At 47.0% G+C, this 24,284-nt stretch overlaps 1 protein-coding gene across 1 annotated transcript in view; it reads right to left on the bottom strand.

Moving 5' to 3' along the window:
• The window catches only part of CACNA2D4 (calcium voltage-gated channel auxiliary subunit alpha2delta 4), a 133,583-nt gene extending 110,162 nt beyond the window's left edge, over nt 1–23,421 (bottom strand). Inside the window, exons 1-6 of the mRNA XM_025401758.1 lie at nt 22,832–23,421; nt 19,455–19,536; nt 17,629–17,745; nt 14,053–14,112; nt 12,663–12,825; nt 11,619–11,750 (exon numbers count right to left, since the gene is read on the bottom strand). Of these exons, the coding sequence (XP_025257543.1) occupies nt 11,619–11,750; nt 12,663–12,825; nt 14,053–14,112; nt 17,629–17,745; nt 19,455–19,536; nt 22,832–23,259 (982 nt within the window). The 5' untranslated portion in view covers nt 23,260–23,421. The remainder of the gene's footprint in view (nt 1–11,618; nt 11,751–12,662; nt 12,826–14,052; nt 14,113–17,628; nt 17,746–19,454; nt 19,537–22,831) is intronic.
• Nucleotides 23,422–24,284: the final 863 nt, after the last annotated feature.

Genomic DNA, 24,284 nt, shown 5'->3' with positions numbered 1-24,284 from the left:
AAGGGATTCCTGCAGGGTGAAATGAAAGGACACTAGACAGTAACTTGAAGCCATATTTAAAAAATAAAGGTCTCATAAAGGAAAATACATGGGCAATTATGAAAGCTAATATTATTGTAACACTGATTTTAACTCTACTGCTTGTTTTCTGCATGATTTAAGAGACTAACACATTTTACAAAGCCAGTACTAGGCTGAAAACTTGTATTATTGTAACACAAAATTTTGTTTTCTACAGAATTTAAAAGACTAATGCATTCAAAAGAATTATTAAGACAGAGAGGGAGAGTGAGATGGCTGAATAGAAGCCTCTACCAGTCATCTTCCCCAAAGGAACACCAAATTTAACAACAATCTGCACAAAAAAAGCATCTTCATAAGAGGCAAAAATCAAATAAGCAAAAACAGTACCTGATTTTAACTCCGTATCACTGAAAGAGGCATTGAAGAGGTTATACAAAACAGTCTTGAATTGTTGATGCCACCCATGCCAAACCCCTTTCGGTGGCCACACGCCACAGAGAGAGAATCTAAGTACTTGGGAGAGGGAAGATGCAGTGATTGTGGGACTTTGCATTGGAACTCAGTGCTGCCAACCCCAGGCAGAACTCAGATGGTGCCCACAGAGGGAGCCTAGTCAGACAGGAATCGCCCATCCCAGCAGCCAGAACCTGAGTCTTGGCAAGCCTCACCATCACGGGCTAAAAGTGCCCTGGGGTCCTAAATAAACTTGAAAGGCAATCTAGGCCACAAGGAATGCAACTCATAGGCAAGTTCTAGTGCTCTGCTGGCCTTGGAGCCAGTGGACTTGGGGGACACACAATCTAGTGAAATACCAGGTGGGGCAGCCAAGGGAATGCTTTGTGTTACTCCACCCTTAACCCCAGGCAGCATAGCTTGTAGCTCCAAAAGAGACCCCTTCCTTCCACTTGAGAAGATGAGAGGGTAAAGAGCACTTTGTCTTGCAACTTGGATACCAGCTCAGCCACAGTAGGATAGAGCACTGGGCATAGTCCTGAGGCCCCCATTCCAGGTCCTAGCTCCTGGATGACATTTCTAGACACACTCTGGTCTACAAGAGAACCTGCTGCATTGAAGGGAAGAGCTCAGTCCTTGACAAGATTCATCACTGGCTAACTAAAGAGCCCTTGGCCGGGTGTGGTGGCTCAAGCCTGTAATCCCAGCACTTTGGGAGTTCGAGACGGGCGGATCACAACATCAGGAGATCGAGACCATCCTGGCTAACACGGTGAAACCCTATCTCTACTAAAAAATACAAAAAAAAACTAGCTGGGCAAGGTGGCGGGCGCCTGTAGTCCCAGCTACTCGGGAGGTTGAGGCAGGAGAATGGCGTGAACCCGGGAGGCGGAGCTTGCAGTGAGCTGAGATCCAGCCACTGCACTCCAGCCTGGGCGACAGAGTGAGACTCCGTCTCAAAAGTAAATAAATAAATAAATAAATAAATAAATAAATAAATAAATAGCGAGCCCTTGGGCCCTGAATAATCAGTATTGGTAATCAGGTAGTACACACTGTGGGCCTTGAGTTAGACTCTGAGACATGCTGGCTTCAGGTGTGACCCAGCACATTCACAGCTGTGGTGGTGATGAGGAGAGACTCCTGCTTGAGAAAAGCAGAGGGAAGCGTACAGTGGACTTTGTCTTGCAGCTTAGGCATCAGCTTGGACACAGTGGGGGTGGAGCACAAAGTGGGCTGTTAGAGTCCCTGATTCCAGGCCCTGGGTCTTGGGCAGAACTTCTGGACCTACCCTGGGCCAGAGGGGAGTCCACTGCCTTGAAGAATGAGTCTCACAAACTGACTGAAGAGCCCTTGGGTCTTTAAGTGAACATTGGCAGTAGCCTGGCAGTACTTCCTGTGGGCCTGTGGTGGTGGTGGACATGAGGAGGGACTCTTCTGCCTGGGAAAAGGGGAGGGAAGAGTGGAAAATACTTTGTCTCGTGGTTTGAGTACCAGCTCAGCTGCAGTAGAATAGAGCACCAGGTAGATTTCTAAGGTTTATGACTCCAGGTTCTGGCTCCTGGGCTGCTTCTATGGGCCTGCCCAGGATCCGGGGGAGCTTGCTCCCCTGAAGGGAAGGACACAAGCCTGGCTGGCTTCACCACCTGCTGATCAGAGAGCCTTAGGGCTTTGAGTGAACATAGGCAATAGGCAGGTAGTGGTTAACAGTGGGCCTTGGGAGAGGCCCTGTGCTACACTGGTTTCAGGTCTGACCCAGCATGTTCCCAGTGATGGTGGTGGATACAAGGGTGCTTTGTCACCCCTCCTCCAGCTCCAGGCAGCTCAGCAGAGACAGAAGCAGAGAGAGAGACTTTGTCTGTCTGGGAGACAGTAAGGGGAGATAACAAATCTCTGCCTGATAATGGAGAGAATTCTTTCAGATCTTATCCAAGAACACCAAAATGGTATCTCTACAAGTCTACAAGAACCACAGTGTTAACTGGGCTTGAGGTATTCCCTCATGCAGATATGGCTGTAGTGACCAAACACTTAGATCACAACACCCAAGTCCCTCTGAATACCTAGAAACCTCCCCAAGAAGGATAAATACAAACTTTCATTCTTCACAGCCCAGACTGTGAAGATTATAATAAATACCTAACTCTCCAATGCCCAGACACTGGAGAGCATCTGCAAGCATCAAGACCATCCAAGGAAACATGATCTCACCAAACAAATTAAATAAGCCACCAGAGAGCAATCCGAGAGAGAGAGAGAGGTGACCTTTCAGACAGAGAATTAAAAATAGCTGTTTGGGGAAAACTCAAAGAAATTCAAGATAACACAGAGAAGGAATTCAGAATCCTATCAGATAAATTTAACAAAGAAATTGAAATAATTTGAAAGAATGAAGTAGAAATTTTGAAGTTGAAAAATGCAACAGAGGCGGGGTGCTGTGGCTCACGCCTGTGATCCCAGCACTTTGAGAGGCCAAGGTGGGCGGATCACTTGAGGTCAGCAGTTCAAGACCACCATGGCCAACATGATGAAACCCTGTATCTACTAAAAAAATACAAAAATTAGCCAGGTGTAGTGGCATGCACCTGAAGTCCCTGCTACTTGGGAGGCTAAGGCAGGAGAATAGCTTGAACTCAGGTGGCAGAGGTTGCAGTGAGCTGAGATCACATCACTGCACTCCAGCCTGGGCAACACAGCGAGACTGTCTCAAAAAAAAAGAGAAAAATGTGACTGACAAACTGAAGAATGCATCAGAATCTCGTAATAGCAGAATTGATCAAGCAGAAGAAAGAATTAGTAAGCTTGAAGACAGGCTATTTGAAAATACATGGAGGAGACAAATAGAAAAAAAGATTTTTTAAAAAGTAGCATGCCTACAAGGTTTAGAAGGTAGCCTCAAAAAAGCAAATCTAAGAGTTATTGGCCTAAAAAAGGAGGTAGAGAGAGAGAGACATTGGGATAGAAAGTTTATTCAAAAGAATACTAATGGAGAACTTCCCAAATCCAGAAAAATATACCAATAATCAAGCACAAGAAGCTTACCAAGCAGATAGAACACTAAGCAGATTTAACCCAGAGTTGACTACTTCAAGGCATTTAATAATCAAACTCCCAAAGGTCAAGGATAAAGAAAGGATACTAAAAACATAAGGAGAAAACAAACAGATAACAGAAAATGGAGCTCCAATATGTTTGACAGCTGACTTCTCAGTGGAAACCTTACAGGCCAGGAGAGAGTAGCATGACGGATTTAAAGTTCTAAAGTAAAAAAAACACTTTTACCCTAGAGTAGCATATCCAAAAAAATCATTCAAATATGAAGGAGAAATAAAGACTTTCCCAGACAAACAGAAGCTGAGGGATTTCATCAACACAAGACCTGTCCTATAAGAAATGCTAAAGGAAGTTCTTCAATCTGAAAGAAAATGACATTAATGAGCAATAAGAAATCATCTGAAGGTACAAACCTCAATGGTAATAGTAAATACATAAAAAAACACAGAATATTGTAACACTATAATTGCAGTATATAAACTATTAATATCTTAAGTGGAGAAACAGAAAGATGAGCTGATCAAAAATAATAACTATAACTTTTCAAGACATAGACAGTTCACAAACAGTTAAAAAGCAGAGGGACAAAGTTAAAATGCAAAGTTTTTATTAGTTTTCTTTTTGCTTGTTTGTTTGTTTATGCAATCAGTATTAAGTTGTCATCAGTTTAAAATAATGGGTTATAAGATATTATTTGCAAGCCTCATGGTAACTGCAAATCCAAAAGTATACAATGAATACACAAAAAATAAAAAGCAATAAATTAAAATATGCCACCAGAGAAAATCACCCTCACTAAAAGGAAGACCAGAAAAAAGGAAAAAAGAGAAGCACAAAACAACCAGAAAACAGTAACAAAATGGCAGGAGTAAGTCCTTACTTATCAATAACATGAATATAAATGGACTCAACACTCCACTCAAAAGACATAGAATGAATGAATGGATTTAAAAAACAAAACAAAACAAAACAAAGCTTGGGCACATGTTCTCAGGACTTCCTGAGGACTGTGTCATTGGCAAAAAACATTTTTAAAAACCTAAAAACAAACAAACAAAAAACACAGCAAGACCATTGATCTGTTGCCTATAAGAAACACACTTCAACTGTAAAGACACACATTGAAAATAAAGGAATGGGGAAAGATGTTCAATGCAAAAGGAAACCAAAAAAAGAGCAGGAGCAGCTATACTTACATCAGACAAGATAGATTTCAAGACAAAAACCATAAAGAGAGACAAAGAATGTCATTAGAAAATGATAAACAGGTCAATTCAGCAAGAGGATATAATAATTGTAAAAATATATTTACTGGAGCACCTAGATATATAAAGCTAATATTATTAGAGCTAAAGAGAGAGATAGACCCCAATACAATAATAGCTGGAGACTTCAACACCCCACTTTCAGCATTAGACAAATCATCCAGACAGAAAATCAACAAAGAAACATCATACTTAATCTGTACTGTGGGCCAAATAGACTTAATGGATATTTACAAAACATTTCCCTCAATGGCTACAGAATACAAATTATTTTCAGCACATGGATCATTCTCAAGGACAGAGTATATTTAGGCCAGAAAATAAGTCTCAAAACATTTCAAAAAGTTGAAATAATATGAAGTATTTTCTCAGATCACAATGGAATAAAACTAGAACTCAACAAGAAGAGGAATTTTGAAAACTATACAGAAACATGGAAATTAAACAGTATGCTATAGAATGATCATTCAATGAAGAGATTAAGAAGGAAAATTGAAAACTTTCTTGAAACAAATGATAATGGACACACAACATAGTAAAACCTATGGGATACAGCAAATGCAGTACTAAGATGGAATTTTATAGCTATAAGTGTCTATATCAAGAAAGTAGAAAAATTTTAAATAATCTAACAATACATCTTGAAGAACTAGAAAAGCAAAAGCAAACCAAACCCAAAGTTAGTAGAAGAAAAGAAATAATAAAGATCAAAACAGAAATAAGTGAAATTGAAATGATAAAAAAATACAAAAGATCAATGAAATGAAAAAGTTGGTTTTTTAAAAAGATAAACAAAATTGACAAACTTTTAGCCCCACTAAGAACAAAAGAGAGAAGACTCAAATATATAAAATCATAGATGAAAAAAGAGACATTACAACTGATACCACAGAAATTCAAAGGATCATTAGAAGCTACTATGAGCAAATATATGCCAATAAATTGGAAAACCTAGAAGAAATGAATAAATTCCTAGACACATACAACCTACTAAGATTGAACCATGAAGAAATCCAGAACCTGAACAGATCAATAACAAGTAATGCTATTGAACCCATTATAAAAAGTCTCTTAGCAAAGAAAAGACTGGAACCTGATGGTTTCAGAATTGCTGAATTTTACCAAAAATTTAAGAAATAACTGATACCAATCATACTTAAACTTTATGAAAAATAGAGGCAGAGGAAATACTTCCAAACTCAGTATACAAGGCCGGCATTATCCTGATACTGAAACCCAAAAAAGACATATCAAAACAAAAACCAAACAAACAAAAAGCCTACAGGCCAATATCCCTGAAGAGCATTGATGCAAAAATTCTCAATGAAAACACTAACAAAGTGAATACAACAATATATCAAAAAGATCACTCATTATGCCTAAGAGATGAACCTTGCAAAGAGATGAACCATGCAAAGATGGTTCAACAAATGCGAATCAGTCAATATAATACATCTTACCAACAGAAAGAAGGACAAAAACCATATGATCATTTCAATTGATGCAGAATAAGCATTTGATAAAATTCAACATCTCTGCAAGGTAAAAACCCTAAAAAAACTGGGTATACAAGGAACGTACCTCAACATAATAAAAACCAGATACAACAGATCCACAGCTAGTATCATATTAGATGGGGAAAGACTGAAAGCCTTTCCTCTAAGATCTGGAACAAGGCAAGGATGTCCATTTTCACCACCATTATTCAACATAGTACTGAAAGTCCTACCCAGAGCAGTCAGACAAGAGAAAAAAATTAAGGGACTCCAAATTCAAAAGGAAGAAGTCAAATTATCCTTGTTTGCAGATAATATGATCTTATATTTGGAAAAACCTAAATACTCCACCAAAAAACTATTAGAACTGATAAACAAACTCAGTAAAGTTGCAGGAGACAAAGTCAACATACAATGATCAGTGACATTTCTATATGCAAACAGCAAACAATCTGAAAAAGAAATCAAGAAAGTAATCCCATTTACAACAGCCACAAATAAAATAAAATACCTGGAAATTAATTTAACCAAAAAAGTGAAAGGTCTCTACAAGGAAAATTATAAAATTGATGCAAGAAATTGAAGAGAACACAAAAAATGGAAAATATTCCATGTTCATGGATTGGAAGAATTAATATAGTTAAAATGTCCATACTATCCAAAGCAATCTACACATTCAGTGCAATCCCTATCAAAATACCAATGACATTCTTCACAGATATAGAAAAAGCAATTCAAAAATGTATATGGAACCAAAAAAGACCTAGAAGAGCCAAAGCTATACTGAGCAAAAAGAACACAACTGGAGGAATAACATTACCTGACTTCAAATTATGCTACAGAGCTATAGTAACAAAAACAGCATGGCACTGGCATAAAAACAGACACATAGACCAATGGAACAGAATAGAGAATGCAGAAATGAAACCATACATCTACAGTGAACTCATGTTTTTACAAAGGTGCCAAGTACATACATTGGGGACAGGATAGTCTCTTCAATAAATGGTGCTAGGAAAATTGGATATTCATATGCAGAAGAATGAAACTAGACTCCTGTCTCTCACCATATACCAAAATTAAATAAAAATGGATTAAATACTTAAACCTAAGACCTGAAACGATGAAACTACTAAAAGAAAACATTGGAGCAACTCTCCAGGACATTGAACTGGGTAAGGATGTCCTGAGTAATACCCCACAAGCACATGCAACCAAAGCAAACATTGGTAAATGGGATCATATCAAGTTAAAAAGCTTCTGCACAGCAAAAGAAACAATCAACAAAGTAAACAGACAATGCACAGAATGGGAGAAAATATTTGCAAACTCCTATCCATCTGAGAAGAGATTAATAACCAGAATACATAAGAAGCTCGAACAACTCAATGAGAAAAAAAAAATCAAATAATCTGATTTTTAAATGGGCAAAAATCTGAATGTACATGTCTCAAAAGAAGAAAGACAAATGGCAAACAGGTATATAAAGAGGCTCAACATCATTGATTATCAGAGAAATACAAATCAAAACTACAATGAGATATCATCTCACCCCAATTAAAATGGCTTGTATTCAAACAACAGGCAATTACAAATGCTGGCAAGGACTTGGGGAAACTCATACACTCATACACTGTTGGTGAGAATGCAAATTAGTACAACCACTATGGAGAACAGTTTTGAGGTTCCTCAAAAAACTAGAAATAGAGCTACCATATGATCCAGCCATCCCACTGCTAGGTATCTACCTAAAAGAAAGAAAATCCGTATATTGAAGAGATATCTGCACTCCCATGTTTATTGCAGCACTATTTACAATAGCCTAGATTCATAAACAATCTAAATATCCATCAACATTAGATGAATGGATAAAGAAAATGTGGTACATGTACACAATGGAGTACTATTCAGTCATAAAGAGAATGAGATTCTGTCATTTGCAATAACATGAATGGAACCAGAGGCCACTATGTTAAGTGAAATATGTCAGGTACATAAAGAAACTTCACGTCTCACTTTTTTGTGGGAGCTAAAAATTAAAACAACTGAACCCGTAGAGATAAAAATTAGAACAATAGCTACCAGAGGCTGGGAAGGGTAGTGATGGGGTGGGGGAGAAGTGGGATGGTTAATGAGTACAAAAATTAGAAAGAATTGATAAGATCTAGTATTTAATAGCACAACAGGGTAACTATAGTCAGTAATAATTTAATTTTACATTTTAAAATAACTAAAAGAGTATAATTGGATTGTTTGTAACACAAAGGATAAATGCTTGAGGCAATGGATACCCCATTTGCCCTGATGTGATTATTACATGTTGTATGCCTATATCAAAATATCTCATATATCTCATAAATATATACACATACTATATACCACAAAAATTAAAAATTAAAAAACAAGAATTATTAGTTTGTGGTTTTGGGCACACAATGTATAAAGAAGGAATTTTGTGACAACAACAACCAAAAGGGGTAGATAAGGAGCTGTAAAGGAGCCAAGTTTTTGTATGTTATTGAAGTCAAGCTGTTATAAAGCCAAATTAGAATGTTATAATTTTAAGATGTTAAATGTAATCCCTCTGGTAACCAGAAATAAAATAACTATAGAATACATATAAAAGGAAATGAGAAAGAAATTTAAATGTTTCCCTACAAAAAATCGACTAAACATAAAAGAAGACAGTAATGCAGAAAATGAGGAACAAAAAGCTTAAGGCTTATAGAAAACAAATAGCAAAATGACAGAAATAAGTCCCTCAACAGTAATTACTTTAAATATAAATGGATCAAACTTTCCAATCAAAACACAGACATTGGCAGAATGGATAAAAACATAAAACTAGCAAGCAAAACTCAGGAGCATATTAGAAAGATTACACACCATAACCAAATAGGACTTATTCCTGGAATGCAAGGAAGGTTCAACATATGAAAATTGATCAATATAATATACACATTAACATAATGAAGGGAAAAAATTCCATGGCCATCCCAATGGATGCATAAAAATCATTTCACAAAATTAAACATCCTTTGATGACAAAAACATTAAAAATCTAGCAATAGAATAAAACTGATATAAAAATCATATATGGAAAACCACATCTCAAACATCATACTCTATGGTGAAAGACTAGAAGCTTTTTTTTTTATTATCAAAAACAAGACCAGGATGTGCACTTTTGCCACTTCTACTCAATATAGTATTGGAAATTTTAGCTAGAGCAATTAGGTATAAAAAAGAAATAAAATGGCATTCAAACTGGAAAGAAAGAAGTAAAATTATGTCTGTTCACAGATGATCTCATATGTAGAATGCCCTAAACATTCCACAAAAAACTCGTAGATCTAATAAATAAATTCAGCAAAGTATCAGGGGACAAACTCAACACACAAAAATCAGTTGCATTTCTATACATTAACAGTGAATAATCTGAGAAATTATTTTTAAAAATCCTATTTACAATAACATCAAAAAGAATAAAATATTTAGGAATTAGCTTAACCAATGAGGTGAAAGACTTGAACAATGAAAACTATGAAATATTGCTGAAAGAAATTAAGGATAGGAATAATGAAAACACATTCCATATTCATAGACTGAAATACTTAATATTGTTAAGATGTCAGTACTGCCCAAGGTGGTCTACTGATTCAGTGCAATCCCTATCAAAATCTCAACAGCAAGAGAAACTCATTCTAAAATGTATATGGAACCTCAAGAAACCCCAAATAGCCCAAACAATTTGGGGGAAAGAAAAACCTATGGAGGCCCACTTCCTGATTTTTAAATTACTGAAAAACTACAGTAATCAAAACAGCATGGTATTGGCATAAAGAGAGGTATATAGACCAATGAAATAGGATAAAAATCCCAGAAATAAACCCTCACATATATGATTAAATGATTTTTGACAAGAGTACCAAGACCATTCAATGGAAGAAAGGCAATCTTTTCAACAAATGGTGCTAGGGCAACTGTATATCCACATGCAAAAAAGTGAAGTTGAACTCTTACCTAATACCACATATAAAAATTAACTAAAATGGAAATGTAAGACCTAAAACCATAAAACTCCTGTTAGAAAACATAGGGGAAACACTTTATGACATTAGAGTTGGCAGTCATTTCTTGGATATGACAGCAAAGGCATAGGCAACAAAAGATAAAATAACCAAATTGGATTTCAGAAAAAAATTAAAAGTTTGTTCATCAAAAGACAATATGAACAGAGTAAAAAGGCAGCCCACAGAATGGGAGAAATTATTTGCAAATCACATATCTGATAAAGGATCAACATTTAGAATATATAGATAACTCATAAAACTCAACAACAATAAAAATAGTGCAATTCAAAATAGTGAGAATTGCACTATTTTTTTGCACTATTTGCCTCTCTCTACTGACTGATGAGTTCACATCTGGACTGTGTTGTTTACATATAAGTTGGCGTCTCTGGAAGCCCTGATGTGGCAGGAATATTTACAGGAATTCCACCCTGGGGTAGACAGAAGGGGCATGTGGGCTGCATAGAAGAAGGATAACTCTATTCATTGAAGCTTCAGAGAACCGAAACAGCCGCAATAGCTAGCTGTGAATTCTGGCAGAACACAATGTCAACTATGGGAACTGCAGGAGCTCTGAGGTCCCTTTGCACTCCGAGAGAGAGAATGACTTTCCAGCCTGTGGACACAGAGGAGTCCTTTCGGGCCTTTCTGGTTTCCTGTTTCAGAAAAGTGGGATAACTTCCTGGACTGTGTGCTAAACTATAAAAATGGGTTGGGGTGAAATGGAGAGCCAATTTATTTTAAATGGGAACCAAAAAGAGGTAGAACTCTTGGAAACTTTGTGCTCTGTGTGTTCTATTTTTATTGATGGACTCTATTAAGTTGGCCACTAGCCACAGAGTGGCCTGTGCCATTTTCTGGATTGCTGTTGAACACTCTTGGCGCGTGCGCCTCATTTTTCCAATTGGGACATAAAGTCCTTAAGGTAAAGAATTGTTTTATCCTTCTTTGTATCTCCCAAAGTACTTTTCATGGGACAGGAGCTTCATGTGTGCATTCAATGACTGGTTTCATGGTGTTTGATGGTTTCATTCATTCATTCATTCATTCATTCATCCATTCCACAGCCCTTTAATATGTGCATATCATGCAGTGAGAAGGACTAAAGTGTGGGCTTGGAGATGCTTTGGGATAAGAGGACCAGCTCCATTCACTGGGGACCTGAGTGGCAGGGTCCATCTTCAATGCCCCTATTGTCTTATTTCCAGAGAAGAATCCCAGAAGGTCATGGAGATGCAACTCCATGTCCTTACCTGGATAGATCCTGAAGAATCCAGTTGCACTGCCAAAATATTGCCAGGTCAATGTTGGGTCTCTCTGGAAGTTCTCCACAAAGACAGCATTCAAGGCTTCAGACATGTAGACGCCATTTAAAATATCTGGGTCTGAAGGGTGAGATTATAGATGATCATGATCCTGTAGAACTTCTCAGGAAAACGGTGATCATGCCTGGTGGACATGCCTGGTGAGTGTGTCTGGCGAGCGTGCCTGGTGGGTGTGCCTGATGGGTGTGTCTGGTGAGTGCCTGGTGGGTGTGCCTGGTGAGTGCCTGGTGGATGTGCCTTGTGGGCATGCCTGGTGGGTGCATCTGGTGGGTGCATCTGATGGGTGTGTCTGGTGGGCGTGCCTGGTGGGCTTGCCTGGTGGGTGTGTCTGGTGGGCATGCCTGGTGGGTGTGCCTGGTGGGTGTGTCTGGTAAGTGCCTGGTGGGTGTGTCTGGTGGGTGTGTCTGGTGGGTGTGCCTGTTGCATGTGCTTGGTGGGTGTGCCTGGTGGGCTTGCCTGGTGGGTGTGTTTGGTAAGTGTGCCTGGTGGGTGTGCCTGGTGTGTCTGGTGGGCGTGCCTGGTGGGTGTGTCTGGTTGATGTGTCTGGTGGGCATGCCTGGTGGGTGTGCCTGGTGGGTGTGTCTGGTAAGTGCCTGGTGGGTGTGTCTGGTGGGTGTGTCTGGTGGGTGTGCCTGTTGCATGTGCTTGGTGGGTGTGCCTGGTGGGCTTGCCTGGTGGGTGTGTTTGGTAAGTGTGCCTGGTGGGTGTGCCTGGTGTGTCTGGTGGGCGTGCCTGGTGGGTGTGTCTGGTTGATGTGTCTGGTGGGCATGCCTGGTGGGTGTGCCTGGTGGGTGTGTCTGGTAAGTGCCTGGTGGGTGTGTCTGGTGGGTGTGCTTAGTGGGTGTGCCTGGTGGGTGTGTCTGGTGGGCGTGCCTGGTGGTTGTGTCTGGTGGGTGTGTTTGGTCAGTGCCTGGTGGGTGTGCTAGGTGGGCGTGCCTGGTGAGTGTGCCTGAGCTGAGCGTGCTAGGCTACCTTTGTTGTACACGTTTGTGGGCAGCTGCACGCTGCTGATGGAGGTGTTCACCGGCAGGTTGCTGAAGTGCGCATTGGACTCCAGGAGGAACTCGGCGCCCAGCTCCACGAAGTTGCCTTTCTCGTCCCTCTCATTGATCAGGACCGAGTTGTAATAGTCGAACTGGGGTGGACGGGTGAGGCCCACGGAGACGGCCCGAGCACGGGGACAGGCGGAGAGAGAGCAAGAGAAACGGCGCAGGTGAGAGGACGCGAGGGCCGGGGCGGAGCGGCCATCAGCGTCTACACAGGCACCTGCAGCGGCGCGCTGGGCAATGATAGGGTGATTCGGGACAAAAACATCCAGGAGGCCGACGTGTGATGACCGTCGTCCTGGCCGCTGCCTCAGTCCCCAGCTTGGAGCGGGTGTGTTGACGCGGCCGAGGCGGAGAGGAGACAGGCAGCCGCGGAGTCAAGGACAGGTAGAGACAAGAGCCCCATCAGCCCGTCCACTTCTCGCGGGCCAGGAAGGCCCCAGAGCCCCAGAACGGTGCCTGCGGAATCTTGGGGCCTACAGCCTTGGCCTCAGACAGGTTCCGAGTCCCGCAGCTGCCCTCGGCCTCTCCAACGCGGTATTGGAGGGTGTGCTAGGATTGCCTCCAGCAGAGCCCCGGCCCCATTTCCTCCACACGACCGGGTTCACACCTGAACACCCCCCAGGACTGCCTCACAGACATCCCCACGCCAACTGCCACGCCAGGTTCCTGCACCCCACACCCGGCTCCTCCTCACGACACTGCGGCCCGCGCTGGCCTTCCACGCACACTCCCAGCCGCATCCCCGCCCTGCTCAAGCCCTCCGCACCTGCCTTTCCCTGCTGAGAAAGGCCAGGCTCCTAGGCTGGCACCCAAGGCTCCCCCGACCCCCTCATCTAACTGTCCAAGGCCACTGTCTTCGTCACCAGCCTCTGGACACACAGGGCCCAGGTCCCACTGTTTCCTCAACCAACCTTGTGTTTTCTTATTTCTGTATCTTCTTTCCACTGTGACCAAAGGCCCCTTTTCCAGGCCCTGTCTGCCTAAATCCCCCTGAGCCCTGGGCGCAGCCCCAGGCAGCCCTGTCTGCGGGAGTTTTGGGGCAGCCCTCCCCTTCTCCAGCCTGCATTCTCCTGAGGCTCCATCCACCCATCTGTAGTGACTTGTGATGTGCCTTATACTGGAGTTCTTTGCACTGTGAGCTTCTTGAGGTCAAGAACAAGTTCCCATCCAGAGGATAGCACATCGCTGTGCCTGTGTGGGGTGAGCAGTAAATGTCTATGGAATCAGTGTATCACCGCCCTACACCACCACCCCCATATCTGGTACTCAGGTGATCCTGGCCCTCTGGCACCAGTGCCAGGAGTGGGACTCACCACCAGGGATTCGTTGAATTCGTGGTTCAGGTCGGCCTCCTCGGCAGCCTCCACCAGATTCTGAGGGATGGGAACACAGAGGTAGGGAGAATGGGTAAAAGGAACCCAGCGGGTTTTCAGCGAGTGAAACAGTTGCCGGGTAACCCAGCAATTCCACTCCTGGGTGTGTATGCCCAGAAGAATTGAAAACAGGGATGCTAACAAGAACTCAGGCACGAATATTCACAGCCACACTATGCACAACAGCCAAAAAGCATGTGCATACGGCTAAGTGAAAGCAGCCCATTGGAAGAGGCCATGTACTGTGTGATCCCAACAACATGGCATTCTGGAAAAGGCAAGACTAGGGAGATGGAGAAGATAAGTGGTTGCCAATGGTTGGGGATTTTTAGGGCAGTGAAATTCTTTTGTCTGATACTGTAATAGCGGATGCATGTCATTGCACATGTTTCCAAACCCACAGAATGTACGAGAGTGAACCCTAATGCGTGCTATGGACTTTGGGATAATGGAAATTCACTGATTATACCCAATCTACTATGGATGCAGGGTGTCGATAGTGGGGAAGGCTGTGGCAACAGGGGATGTATGGAAACTGTACTTTCTTCTACATTTTGCTGTGAACCTAAAATGGCTCTAAAAAATAAAGTCTACTAAAATACGTGCTCTGTGTGTGTGTGTGTGTGTGTGTGTGTATTCAAAGCCAAAAGATGGAAACAACTCAAATGTCTGTCATTTGATGAAATAATAAACAAAATGTGGGCTATGCACACAATGGAATATTATACAGCCCTAAAAAGGAATGAATTGCTGATGCATGGAACAACACAGATGAACCCTGGAGACATTATGCTAAGTGAAATAAGTCTACAAATGGTCACATATTGTATGATGCCATTTACGTGAAATACCCACAACAGGCAAATCCATAGACAGAAAGAGATTAGTGGTTGCGGAGCTAAGAGGAGGTGGATAGTGGAGTGATTGCTTACTTAGTACTCCGATTCTGCTTGGAGTGGTGAAAACGTTCTGGAACTAGATGATGGAGATGGTTGTACAACATTGTGGATGTACTTAATACCACTAAATTATACACTTCAANTTTTTTTTTTGAGATGGAGTCTCGCTCTGTCACCCAGGCTGGAGTGCTGTGGCATGATCTTGGCTCACTGCAACCTCCGCCTCCCAGGTTCAAGCAGTTCTCCTGCCTCAGCCTCCCGAGTAGCTAGGACCACAGGTGCCTGCCACCATGCCCAGCTAATTTTTGTATTTTTAGTAGAGATGGGGTTGCACCATGTTGGCCAGGATGGTCTCGATCTCTTGACCTCATCATTCGCCCACATTGGCCTCCCAAAGTGCTGGGATTACAGAGGTGAGTCACCGCGCCTGGCACAATTTTTTTTTTTTTTTTTTTTTTTAAGGGCAGGCCAGCACCACAGAGTGTCAGGGTAAGTCAGGGTGGGGGAAGTGTTTTGGGAGTCAGAGGACCCAAGATCCTGTTCTAGCTTTGTCAGGGCCAAGCCACTAAGCCTCTCTGGTCTTCTGCTTATACAACTGTAAATTGGGTAGGATAATTCCTGCCTCCCCACTCTCAGCTTACAGATCCTAGGATAAGGAAATTCCACAGGGAAATACTCATTTCAGGGAGGCTTTGCAGGAAACTTCCCATGCGCATCCTCATAGAAGGTCTGCAACCCCCACACACCACCCACAGCAGGGGCAGGGACCGGTGCTCAGAGAAAATCTGCAGAGCAGTGCTTCTTTGGTGTCTGAGGCTGTGGAAGGGCACAGGGAGCCTGGAGCCCCAGCCTCTGGGGGTGTCTCAGGACTGCTTGCTGCTCTAAGGGAGGAGACCACCCCTCATATTGTCTTATGCCCAATTTCTGCCTCCAAAGAAAGAAGTAAAAACTAAAAGGCAGAAATGAAATCCACAGGCAGACAGCCCAGTGCCGTGCCTTGGGCCTGGTAGTTAAAGTTATTGACCCCTGACCTAACTGCTTATGTTATCTACAGATTCCAGACATTGTATGGAGAAGCACTGTGAAAATCCCTGTCCTGTTCTGTTCTGTTCTGATTACCGGTGCATGCAGCCCCCAGTCACGTACCCTCTGCTTGCTCAATTGATCATGACCCTCTCATGTGGACCCCCTTAGAGTTGTGAGCCCTTAAAAGGGACAGGAATTACTCACTCAGGGAGCCCGGCTCTTGAGACAGGAGTCTTGCCGATGCTCCCGGCCAAATAAACCGCTTCCTTCTTTAACTCCGTGTCTGAGGAGTTTTGTCTGCGGCTTGTCCAGCTACACTCTAGTGACACAAGGACCGACGCCTGAAGTCAGGCGAGTTTCATACCCCCCTGTCTGTGTTTGACCCAAGGAGGCTGTTTACACAGCGCTCACTGATTGAAAGAGGGAGGCGTCACTGCAGGTGCCAGGCTGTGTGTGAGGCTGGTGCCTTCCTGCTGTGGTGTGTGATTCAGTGACCCCAGATAGGCTCTTGAGTCCCCAGGCATCTTCTCATTGGTTCCTGATGCTAAGATCCCTTGCCCCTAGGCCTGCAGAAATGCTGCTCATTATAACACATGGGAAAGAAGGCCCCAGCAACCCTGACCTCGGCCTCCTCCCAGAGCGGGGGTTGTGATGGGGGTGGGGGTAAAGCCAGCACACTGGGGAGGCCGCAGCTCGCCTGCCCTATCTGCCCCTTCCCCTGCTGCTTGGCCCTGGCCTCAGCCTCCCAACCCAGCCAACCACCCCCGATCTCCTCTCTCCTTGTTCTCCTGGCTGGTCTCACGAGTCCTTTCAGGGACAGCACTGGTCTTGGATGGTTCGATTCTTGACTGGATGGAGTGGAGGACTGTATCTCTCCAACCACACTGTATCTACTGGTTTATACCATCCAGGTCCCCATAGGCCTCAGTGCAGACACTTCATCCCAGAGAAGGGGACAGCTTCTGTTTCTCCTGGGCTGCACCAGGCTTGGTGGATGTCCAGTAACAGGGTCACCTGGGCACAGGGCCCATCCCTGTAAGTACCTCTGCTGCCCGGGTGGCCCTCAGAGCACTTGGAAGCCATGAAGGTGGGTCCTGATGGCTGAATGAGGGTAAGGGAGGAACGAGGAGAGATGAGAAGGAGGATAGAGGAGGGAGGAGCTTGGCTTTGCTGGCTCCAGCTAGCTCGACTCCCACCCTCCTTCTGTTCATCTGTCCATCCATTCCCAAAGCAATTCCTAGGTGCTCACCCTGTGCAGTGCTCTCTGTACTGGTCACTGGGTATGGTCTGGTGACTCAGAGTTCCCCACAATGGCTGCAGGCTGACCTGGCAGTGCTGGGCATGGCCACCTCGGGGCAGAGCTCCGATCCCAGCCCCTCCCCTCTCCTCTTGTTTCCTATCATTTCCTCTTTTACAGGGACTCCTGGAGTAAGGGTTCTTTGGCTAATGGAGGTACAAGGTGGAATCTTGTAAGATAGGAGAGGCTCACGAGGGTGGGAGGATGCAGGGCCATGACATGGGGAGGGTCACTCTGCCACCCTGCATCATGGGGCTGGGGAGAAATGCCCTGCAGATCACAGGCCTGGAGTACCTGGACGGCCTCGACTTTCCTCCGCAGCATGTTCTCCATGTCCTCGGAGAACTTCCTCACCAGCTCCAAGCCATCCACCTCCTCGATCTTCAGACTGGACTCCACATCCTTGTACTTCTGTTTGGGGAAGGGGGGAGAGACGGGTGCACGAGGTTTTGTACCAGCGTGGTTGCACCTGTGTATGCATGGCCTCCATCCTCTCAACAGGTGCATTCTGGCACACGGAGCCTGGTTTACTCAACTAGGGGGAGGCCTAGCCTCTCCTCCTTGGACAACATCCCCAGTGATAGTATCGCTGCCTCTCTTCAAATGTCTCTGTTCCAGGTGCTCTAGACGCATCGCAGCTATACCCTTAACAGGGGAGTAGACCGAGGCTCAGATAAGTCAGTGAACTTGACCAAGGTCAGTGAGCAGGTGACCCTTGATGGGGCCAGGGCTCCCAGGCATCCCTGCCCATGTCCTTTGTGCAGAGCCATGCTGCTTCCCAGGGCTTGTGAAACCACCCCTGACATCAGTTCACTTTTCCCCAATGCCCCCAAAGAGGCATCTTGCTGTGAAAGTGCCCCTGTGCACATGGATGTGAACCTCAACTCCCACTGTCCCAACAGAGCCCGGCAGCTCCAGGAACTGAGCACAGCCGCCTGACAACTGCCAGTGAGCCCAGGAAAGCTTGGAGTGGGGTTTGAGTTTTCTCTCTGGGCCCAGGGGAGACCAGCTCTCATTGACTGTGTGTATTGTAAATGTCTATTCACTCAGCTCTGAAATTTATTGGCCGTGTGACCACAGGCAAGCCAGTCAATCAGTTTCCTCATTTGTAAGATGTGACATTTACATAGCTTTAGTGTATGCTCTAGAACGCATAGATTTTACAGAATACTTTTACCCCAAACGGACATCAGTACTGCTCTCTGCTCCTCGGCCCGGGTTGTGGTGCTGTGCAGCATAGGAGTGTGCTGTGAGGGGCAGGGGAGGTCTTAGCTGTCATCGCTACAGTGGCCTCTGGGGGCTCAGGGAGCAGCCCACCCTGGCTCCTCTTACTCCACCAGGGACAGGCCTGGGGGCTGTGGGCAGGGGAGTTGAGGAGGGACATGTGGTCACATGCAAGCATAAAAGCCTGGGATTCAGGATCTTTGTGATATGGAAAAGCTGCCTCATGAATTGGTGGTGGGAATGAAGTCATGACTACGAAGCTCTCAGTGAGTGGTAATAATAGAGGAGGGTGAGCTGCCGTTGGAACTGCTCTGGGGGGTTACAAATATTAGAGAACAGTGAAGTTGTTTATAACCTGGTAAGAAGACCAGCCAGCCGTTAATCTGCACAGCAAGCAATGCATATGAAGGGGGCGGATGCTGGACGTGGCTGGGGGCTGGGGGACTGACAGCTGGAGGTATGGGAGCTCTCCCTGCACAGAGGCCACAGCCCGTCCACCTTCTATGGCCCAAGCAGCTCCTAGGGCCCTGCACATGCCCTCCAAGGCTCCGCTAGCATCACAGGTGTTAGGCCTGCATCCCACTCCATCCACTCCCTCTGTCTCCCCTTTATTCTTCACCCCACCCCCACCCAGTACATCTCCTGCGTCTAATTCCACCTTGGCCTCTGCTCCCTGAGGACCTGGCACAATGCTCTTGACCACGCCCCCAAACCGCCCCCCCTGCCTTGCTTTGGGAGTTGAGCAAATCGTTCACCTCCCCAGGCCTCAGTGTCCCCGTCTGAAATAAGCCGATTTGATGGGAGGCCCAAGGCCCCTCACAGCACTGGCATCTGGGGGCTTTGATGGCTGACTGCCCTCTGCCACCCGGTGGGCTCTCTGGAAGGGGGCGACTGACCTTCTGCAGCAAGAGGGAGCCCGAGTATTTGGTCAGAGTGCTGTACAGGTCCCCGCCGAAGGTGTCAGCCCATAGCTTCACTCTGCCAGGCAACGAAAGGACACGTGTATACACACAAGTACATGCACAAATACAGAAACACACGCATAGACATATGGATTCACACACATAGAAAGCAAGTGTCTACACACAGACACCAGCTGACGCATGCACACTCAAACACACAGACACATGATGCATAAGAAATGCACACACACATACACCCACATGCATGCCCATACACACACACGCATATGCATACACACATGTGACATATGCCCAGAAACACACACAAGAGCACCTGTCCCTCCTCCCGTCCCTAAAGCTACAGCCGCGGCCTGGGCAGGAGACGCGGAGAACCCTCCGGCTCCAGCGGCTGCACTGCTGTGTGTGAGCGTCCTGCTGAGGGTCATGAGGCAGGGCTGACGAGCCCAGGACTGAGCCTCACCCCAAGCCTCCGGGGCCTCTGGTTGGAGAGTGGTGGACCGAGAGGAGAGAAGGAGGGGAGAGGCAGTGGACAGGCTCAGGCCACGGTCGGAGGACCCTGAGGACAAAGGAGGACCTGCCTGGCCACAGCTGTGGCCTCTCAATGAATTGTTCCCTCCAGTGCACTCCACTCAAGGCCACTGGGGGCTGCCAAACCCTCTGTTGAAACCTCAGCGAATGCGTGAGGCAAGGACGCAGGAGGAAAAGGCTCTGAGCTGCCACTGCTGAGGCTGAGGGCAGGGCAGGCTGGGAGGGCATGAGGAGGCCACACCTTGCCCTCTGCATGGGCAGCCTAGTGGGGAGCCCCGACCTCTGGCCCATGCCCCAGAAATGCACCACAATCCCACCATCTGGGCCGGGCTCCTGGGGTCCTGGGGGCAGGCACCCAGGGCTGGGTCTGAGCCTCTGCAAATGGAGCGGAAGTGGTTTGCCTGTGAGATCATTTGAAGAACAGCAGTCGCCACTCAACCAGTGTTTATCAGGGTCCTGCCATGAGGCAGCCTGGAGCCACCCCACAGTCCCCACCTTTGCAGGGACAGTTTTCTCATGCAGGTAGCATAGTACACGTCTGAAGGTGCCCATGAAGGTCGGGGAGAGGTAGTGGTATAAGGGAAGCCTTCCTAGGGGAGGGAGATCTGAGCTCTGGGTTAGAAGTTTGGTAGAGGTTAGCCTGCAAAGGGATCTGGAAGGGGATTGTAGGTAGGGAGTACGGAAGAGCTTGGAGGAGTAAAACATGACTTCCAGGTTTCCAGTGTGGGCTGTTGACCTGATGGTGTTGTTATTGAATAAAATTAAGACTATCAGGAAGGTCGGGGGAACAAGTTGAGGAAGGTGAAAGGTGACGTGTGTACCTTGGGCTCTGTTGAATGTGAGGTTCCCATTGCAGAGCTACCAAGTGCCATTGGGCAGGTTGTGCACTGCACAACTCTGGAAGGCACCAATTGTGTTTTATCTTGAAAGACACACATCTGAATTTAAAACCTCACATGAGGTTTAGGAAAAGCTGCCCATAAGCATTGGGTATGTGTCTAACAGGTAGAGACAGGCCGGGAGTCATCAGCACAAAGGTAGGGATTGGAATTCTGAGGGCAGGAGGGCTCTCTCAAGGAGGGTGTTCAGCATGAGATCTCTGAGCGTGGACAGATGTTGGGGAGCACCCCCAACCTCATGGGGAGGCAGGAGAGGAGGAGCACTTGAAGACAGCAGAGATAAGCTGTGCCCAGGGAGACGCAGAGGAGTGCAGTGCCATGGAAGTCAAGGCACTGGGATAAAGGAGAGGGGGGCTTGTGTGTTCCAAGCAACAGGGTCTGGGGCGACACGGCCAGGAATGTCTCCTGGATTGGGCACGAGGAGGGCTTTGGGGACCCTGTGGAAACAGAGTTGGGCGGAGGTGGAAGCCCTGCAGGCGGAAGGGAAAGACTGAGAAGAGAGGTTCGGCGGGAGTGAGGACAGGTGGGGCTGAGTCCCGGGCAGGCAGATGAGGCTGTGTGCAGGCTACGGTCTCCGGCAGCACCCAGGACTTGCGCATAGACGGCCGCTGGGGCCCCCCTCCCTGAAGGCCTGGATTCCAGCCACCCTGACTTGGCCCTCAGCCCACTCCTGGAGTTGGCCCTCTCCTATCAGCTGGTGTGTGTTCTGGGGATGAAAATTGTTCTCAACATCTCCTGCAGCAACAGATAGCGTTACAGGCTGGCAGTGGGTGTGATGGTGGAAGCGCAGTCCAGGCTGACTGGAGTTCAAATCCCAGCACCTTCATTTCCTGGCCTTGTGAACTTGGGGAAGTCACCTGATCTCTCTGGGCCTCTGTTCCCTCAGCTGCAAAACAGGGATAAAATAAGCCCCCGCTGAATGGCTTTGCAAACTAACGGTGTCGTTTGTGAAGCACCCAGCTCCATGCCAGGCATGAAACAAGGAGAGATGTGCAGCTTGATGGGAAGCGATGCTGCCTAATCCACTGCTCAGCAAGGCTAAACACATGCACAGTGTGTCATGTGGGCTCGCTGTCCCCACTCCTGCTAAGACATGCAGTTGGCAGGTGGCTCTGCTGGTGGCCTGGCTATGGTGCTGGGCTCAAGCGACTGGATTAAACAGGATAGGGTCTGTAGCACCTACAGTCTAGAAGGCTCTGTCCCCCACCATGTAGTGGAAATTTCCTTCCTAGGACCACTAGAGCTAGGGCCTAAAATACAGACACCCCGGAGAGGTTGCACAGTAATTTAAATTTACACCAAGGTGCACGTGACTGATAGCGGGTTCTTCCCTGGAGCTGGTCTTCATGGCCGGCTATAGAATCAAGGCTGGAAGGAGGCAGAAAGGTGTAGAAAGGGAAGACTGCAGCCACCAAAATCCATTTTTTCCCCAGTTCCTGGACAAGCTACCTCCTGTGTGCATGAGACGTTCTGTGGGTTCAGAACTGCGTCCCCTTTTTGGAATGTCAAAATATGCATTTCTTGCCAAATCCTCTGGGGACCTGTGATGACGACATAACCCGGCTCCCCCAGGCCTCCTCACCTCAGCGATTATCCTGAAGGAGCACCCGCCCTGCAGGTGCCCCAGAAGCTGCTTGTCAGGCCAAGAAGAGAGCAGCCCTGAAGACCAGTCCTGCCTAAAGCCATCCTGCTCCTGGGGAGGGGCAGGTGGGACTCCGGAACTCACAGAGCTTTTGCGGGGAGAGAGAGGAGGCCGGAGGAGAAAAGGGTTTTGCAGCAAGAGAGTGGCCAGTCGCAGCCACTGGGGAAGAGCCCAGAGGGACGGCAGGGGCAGGAGGAGTGGGCAGAGGAGGGAGGCCCAGCCCGGGAAGAAAGTGGGAAAGGGTGACGGGTTTTTGGGGTGGGGCTGAACGTGATGCTTACGTTTCCAGAGGAATCTTGGCCTGCCCCCATGTAGGGGACAGGGAGGTGCCCAGGAGCAGCAGCCACAGGAGGGCCGAGGCCTTCTGCACAAAGGCCCAGGCCACGGGCATTGGCTGGCGGGGAATCCAGCAGCTGGTGGAGCTGAGATTTGCGTGGAAGTTGGGGGTTGCCGGCATGGTGGGCCTGGGGTTGGGGAGGGGAAGGAGGGCAGAGCAGCCACAGACCATGAGCTCTGCCTGCCTGCCTCCTAGGCCCCAGGGACGCCCCAAGCCTTTGTCTTCCGGGCCCCGGCGAGCCTGGGGTCTCCAGCCTCTCAGTCCTGGGCGGGGAGGGCTTCTCTCTGCCCCACAGCTGCAGCTCACAGGAGCGTCGCCCCACCTAGCAAGCAGGCCTCGGGAGAGGGGCTGGGGGAGAGGCTGTGGCAACATGAACCCCTTTAATCCGCTGGCCTCTCCTCTAATCCTCTCCTGACAGCAGGGAGGGGGTGGCAGGGGGCGGGGAGCTGCCTCCCGAGATTACCACGACTGCAGCTGGTTCCCTCAGGGCTGCAGTGCACCCCTCTGCTTTAAAGAGGTAGCCCCGTTCCTGTGGAACCACCTTCTGGACCCAGGGAGGGCTCACTGTGACTCTGGCCAGAGGACAGCAGCTGAGTTTGCACAGTGCTCTGATGGACCCACAAATCTCCTGCTGACCCTGAGGTGGGGGCGTGTCCTCATCCCTGCTGGGCAGAGGCTCTTGAGGCCCGGGGAGTCCCAGGGGCAGAGCTGGGACTCTGGCTGGTGTTTCCAGGCCTGGGGCCTTTGGGCCAGGTCATAGGTCATAGGTGAAGTCAGTGCAGGTCATAGGTCATAGGTGAAGTCAGTGCAGGTCATAGGTCATAGGTGAAGTCAGTGCGGGTCATAGGTCATAGGTGAAGTCAGTGGACCCACACCTCCACATCTCAGCTGCTCGTGGGCAGGGCTGGGGACGTGTTTGCTGTGCAACTGATGAAGCTTCAGGGCCCCTGAGTCCACAGACTCCACCCTTTCCCGGAGAGGCCCTAGCAATGTGTTCCTGTGGCCAAACGTTTTTGTAAACTATGCAGAAGTGAGATAGTTTAACCATAACCAGTTGAGACGTCTGTCTCTTTCCATCCCAGCTTCTCTTCCGTCTGATGGGCCCTTAGTTGGATGATGTTTGGGTGGCTGAGGGCACTTGGGGGATCCAGTTAAGAGGAAAGTGAGCCGGGGAAACATCTAATCTGGGCTTAGAGGGATATGCTGATGTGGCTCACAACGACTCCTTTGTATAGAGAAGTCACCTCCAGCTGAGTGTAGGACGGGCTTCCAGGAACACTCGTCCCACAGGACATCCCAGCAGATGCAGCAAGAGAGGCTGGGCGGCAATGTGAGCGCACCCCGCCCCTCTCAGCCTGGCCATGTGTCGTGGGGAGGGCAAAATAACCGTCAGGAGC

The sequence above is a fragment of the Theropithecus gelada genome, chromosome 11, assembly GCF_003255815.1.
Source record: "Theropithecus gelada isolate Dixy chromosome 11, Tgel_1.0, whole genome shotgun sequence".
NCBI classification, from domain to species: domain Eukaryota; kingdom Metazoa; phylum Chordata; class Mammalia; order Primates; family Cercopithecidae; genus Theropithecus; species Theropithecus gelada.
This window is presented reverse-complemented; position numbering and strand designations above follow the sequence as displayed.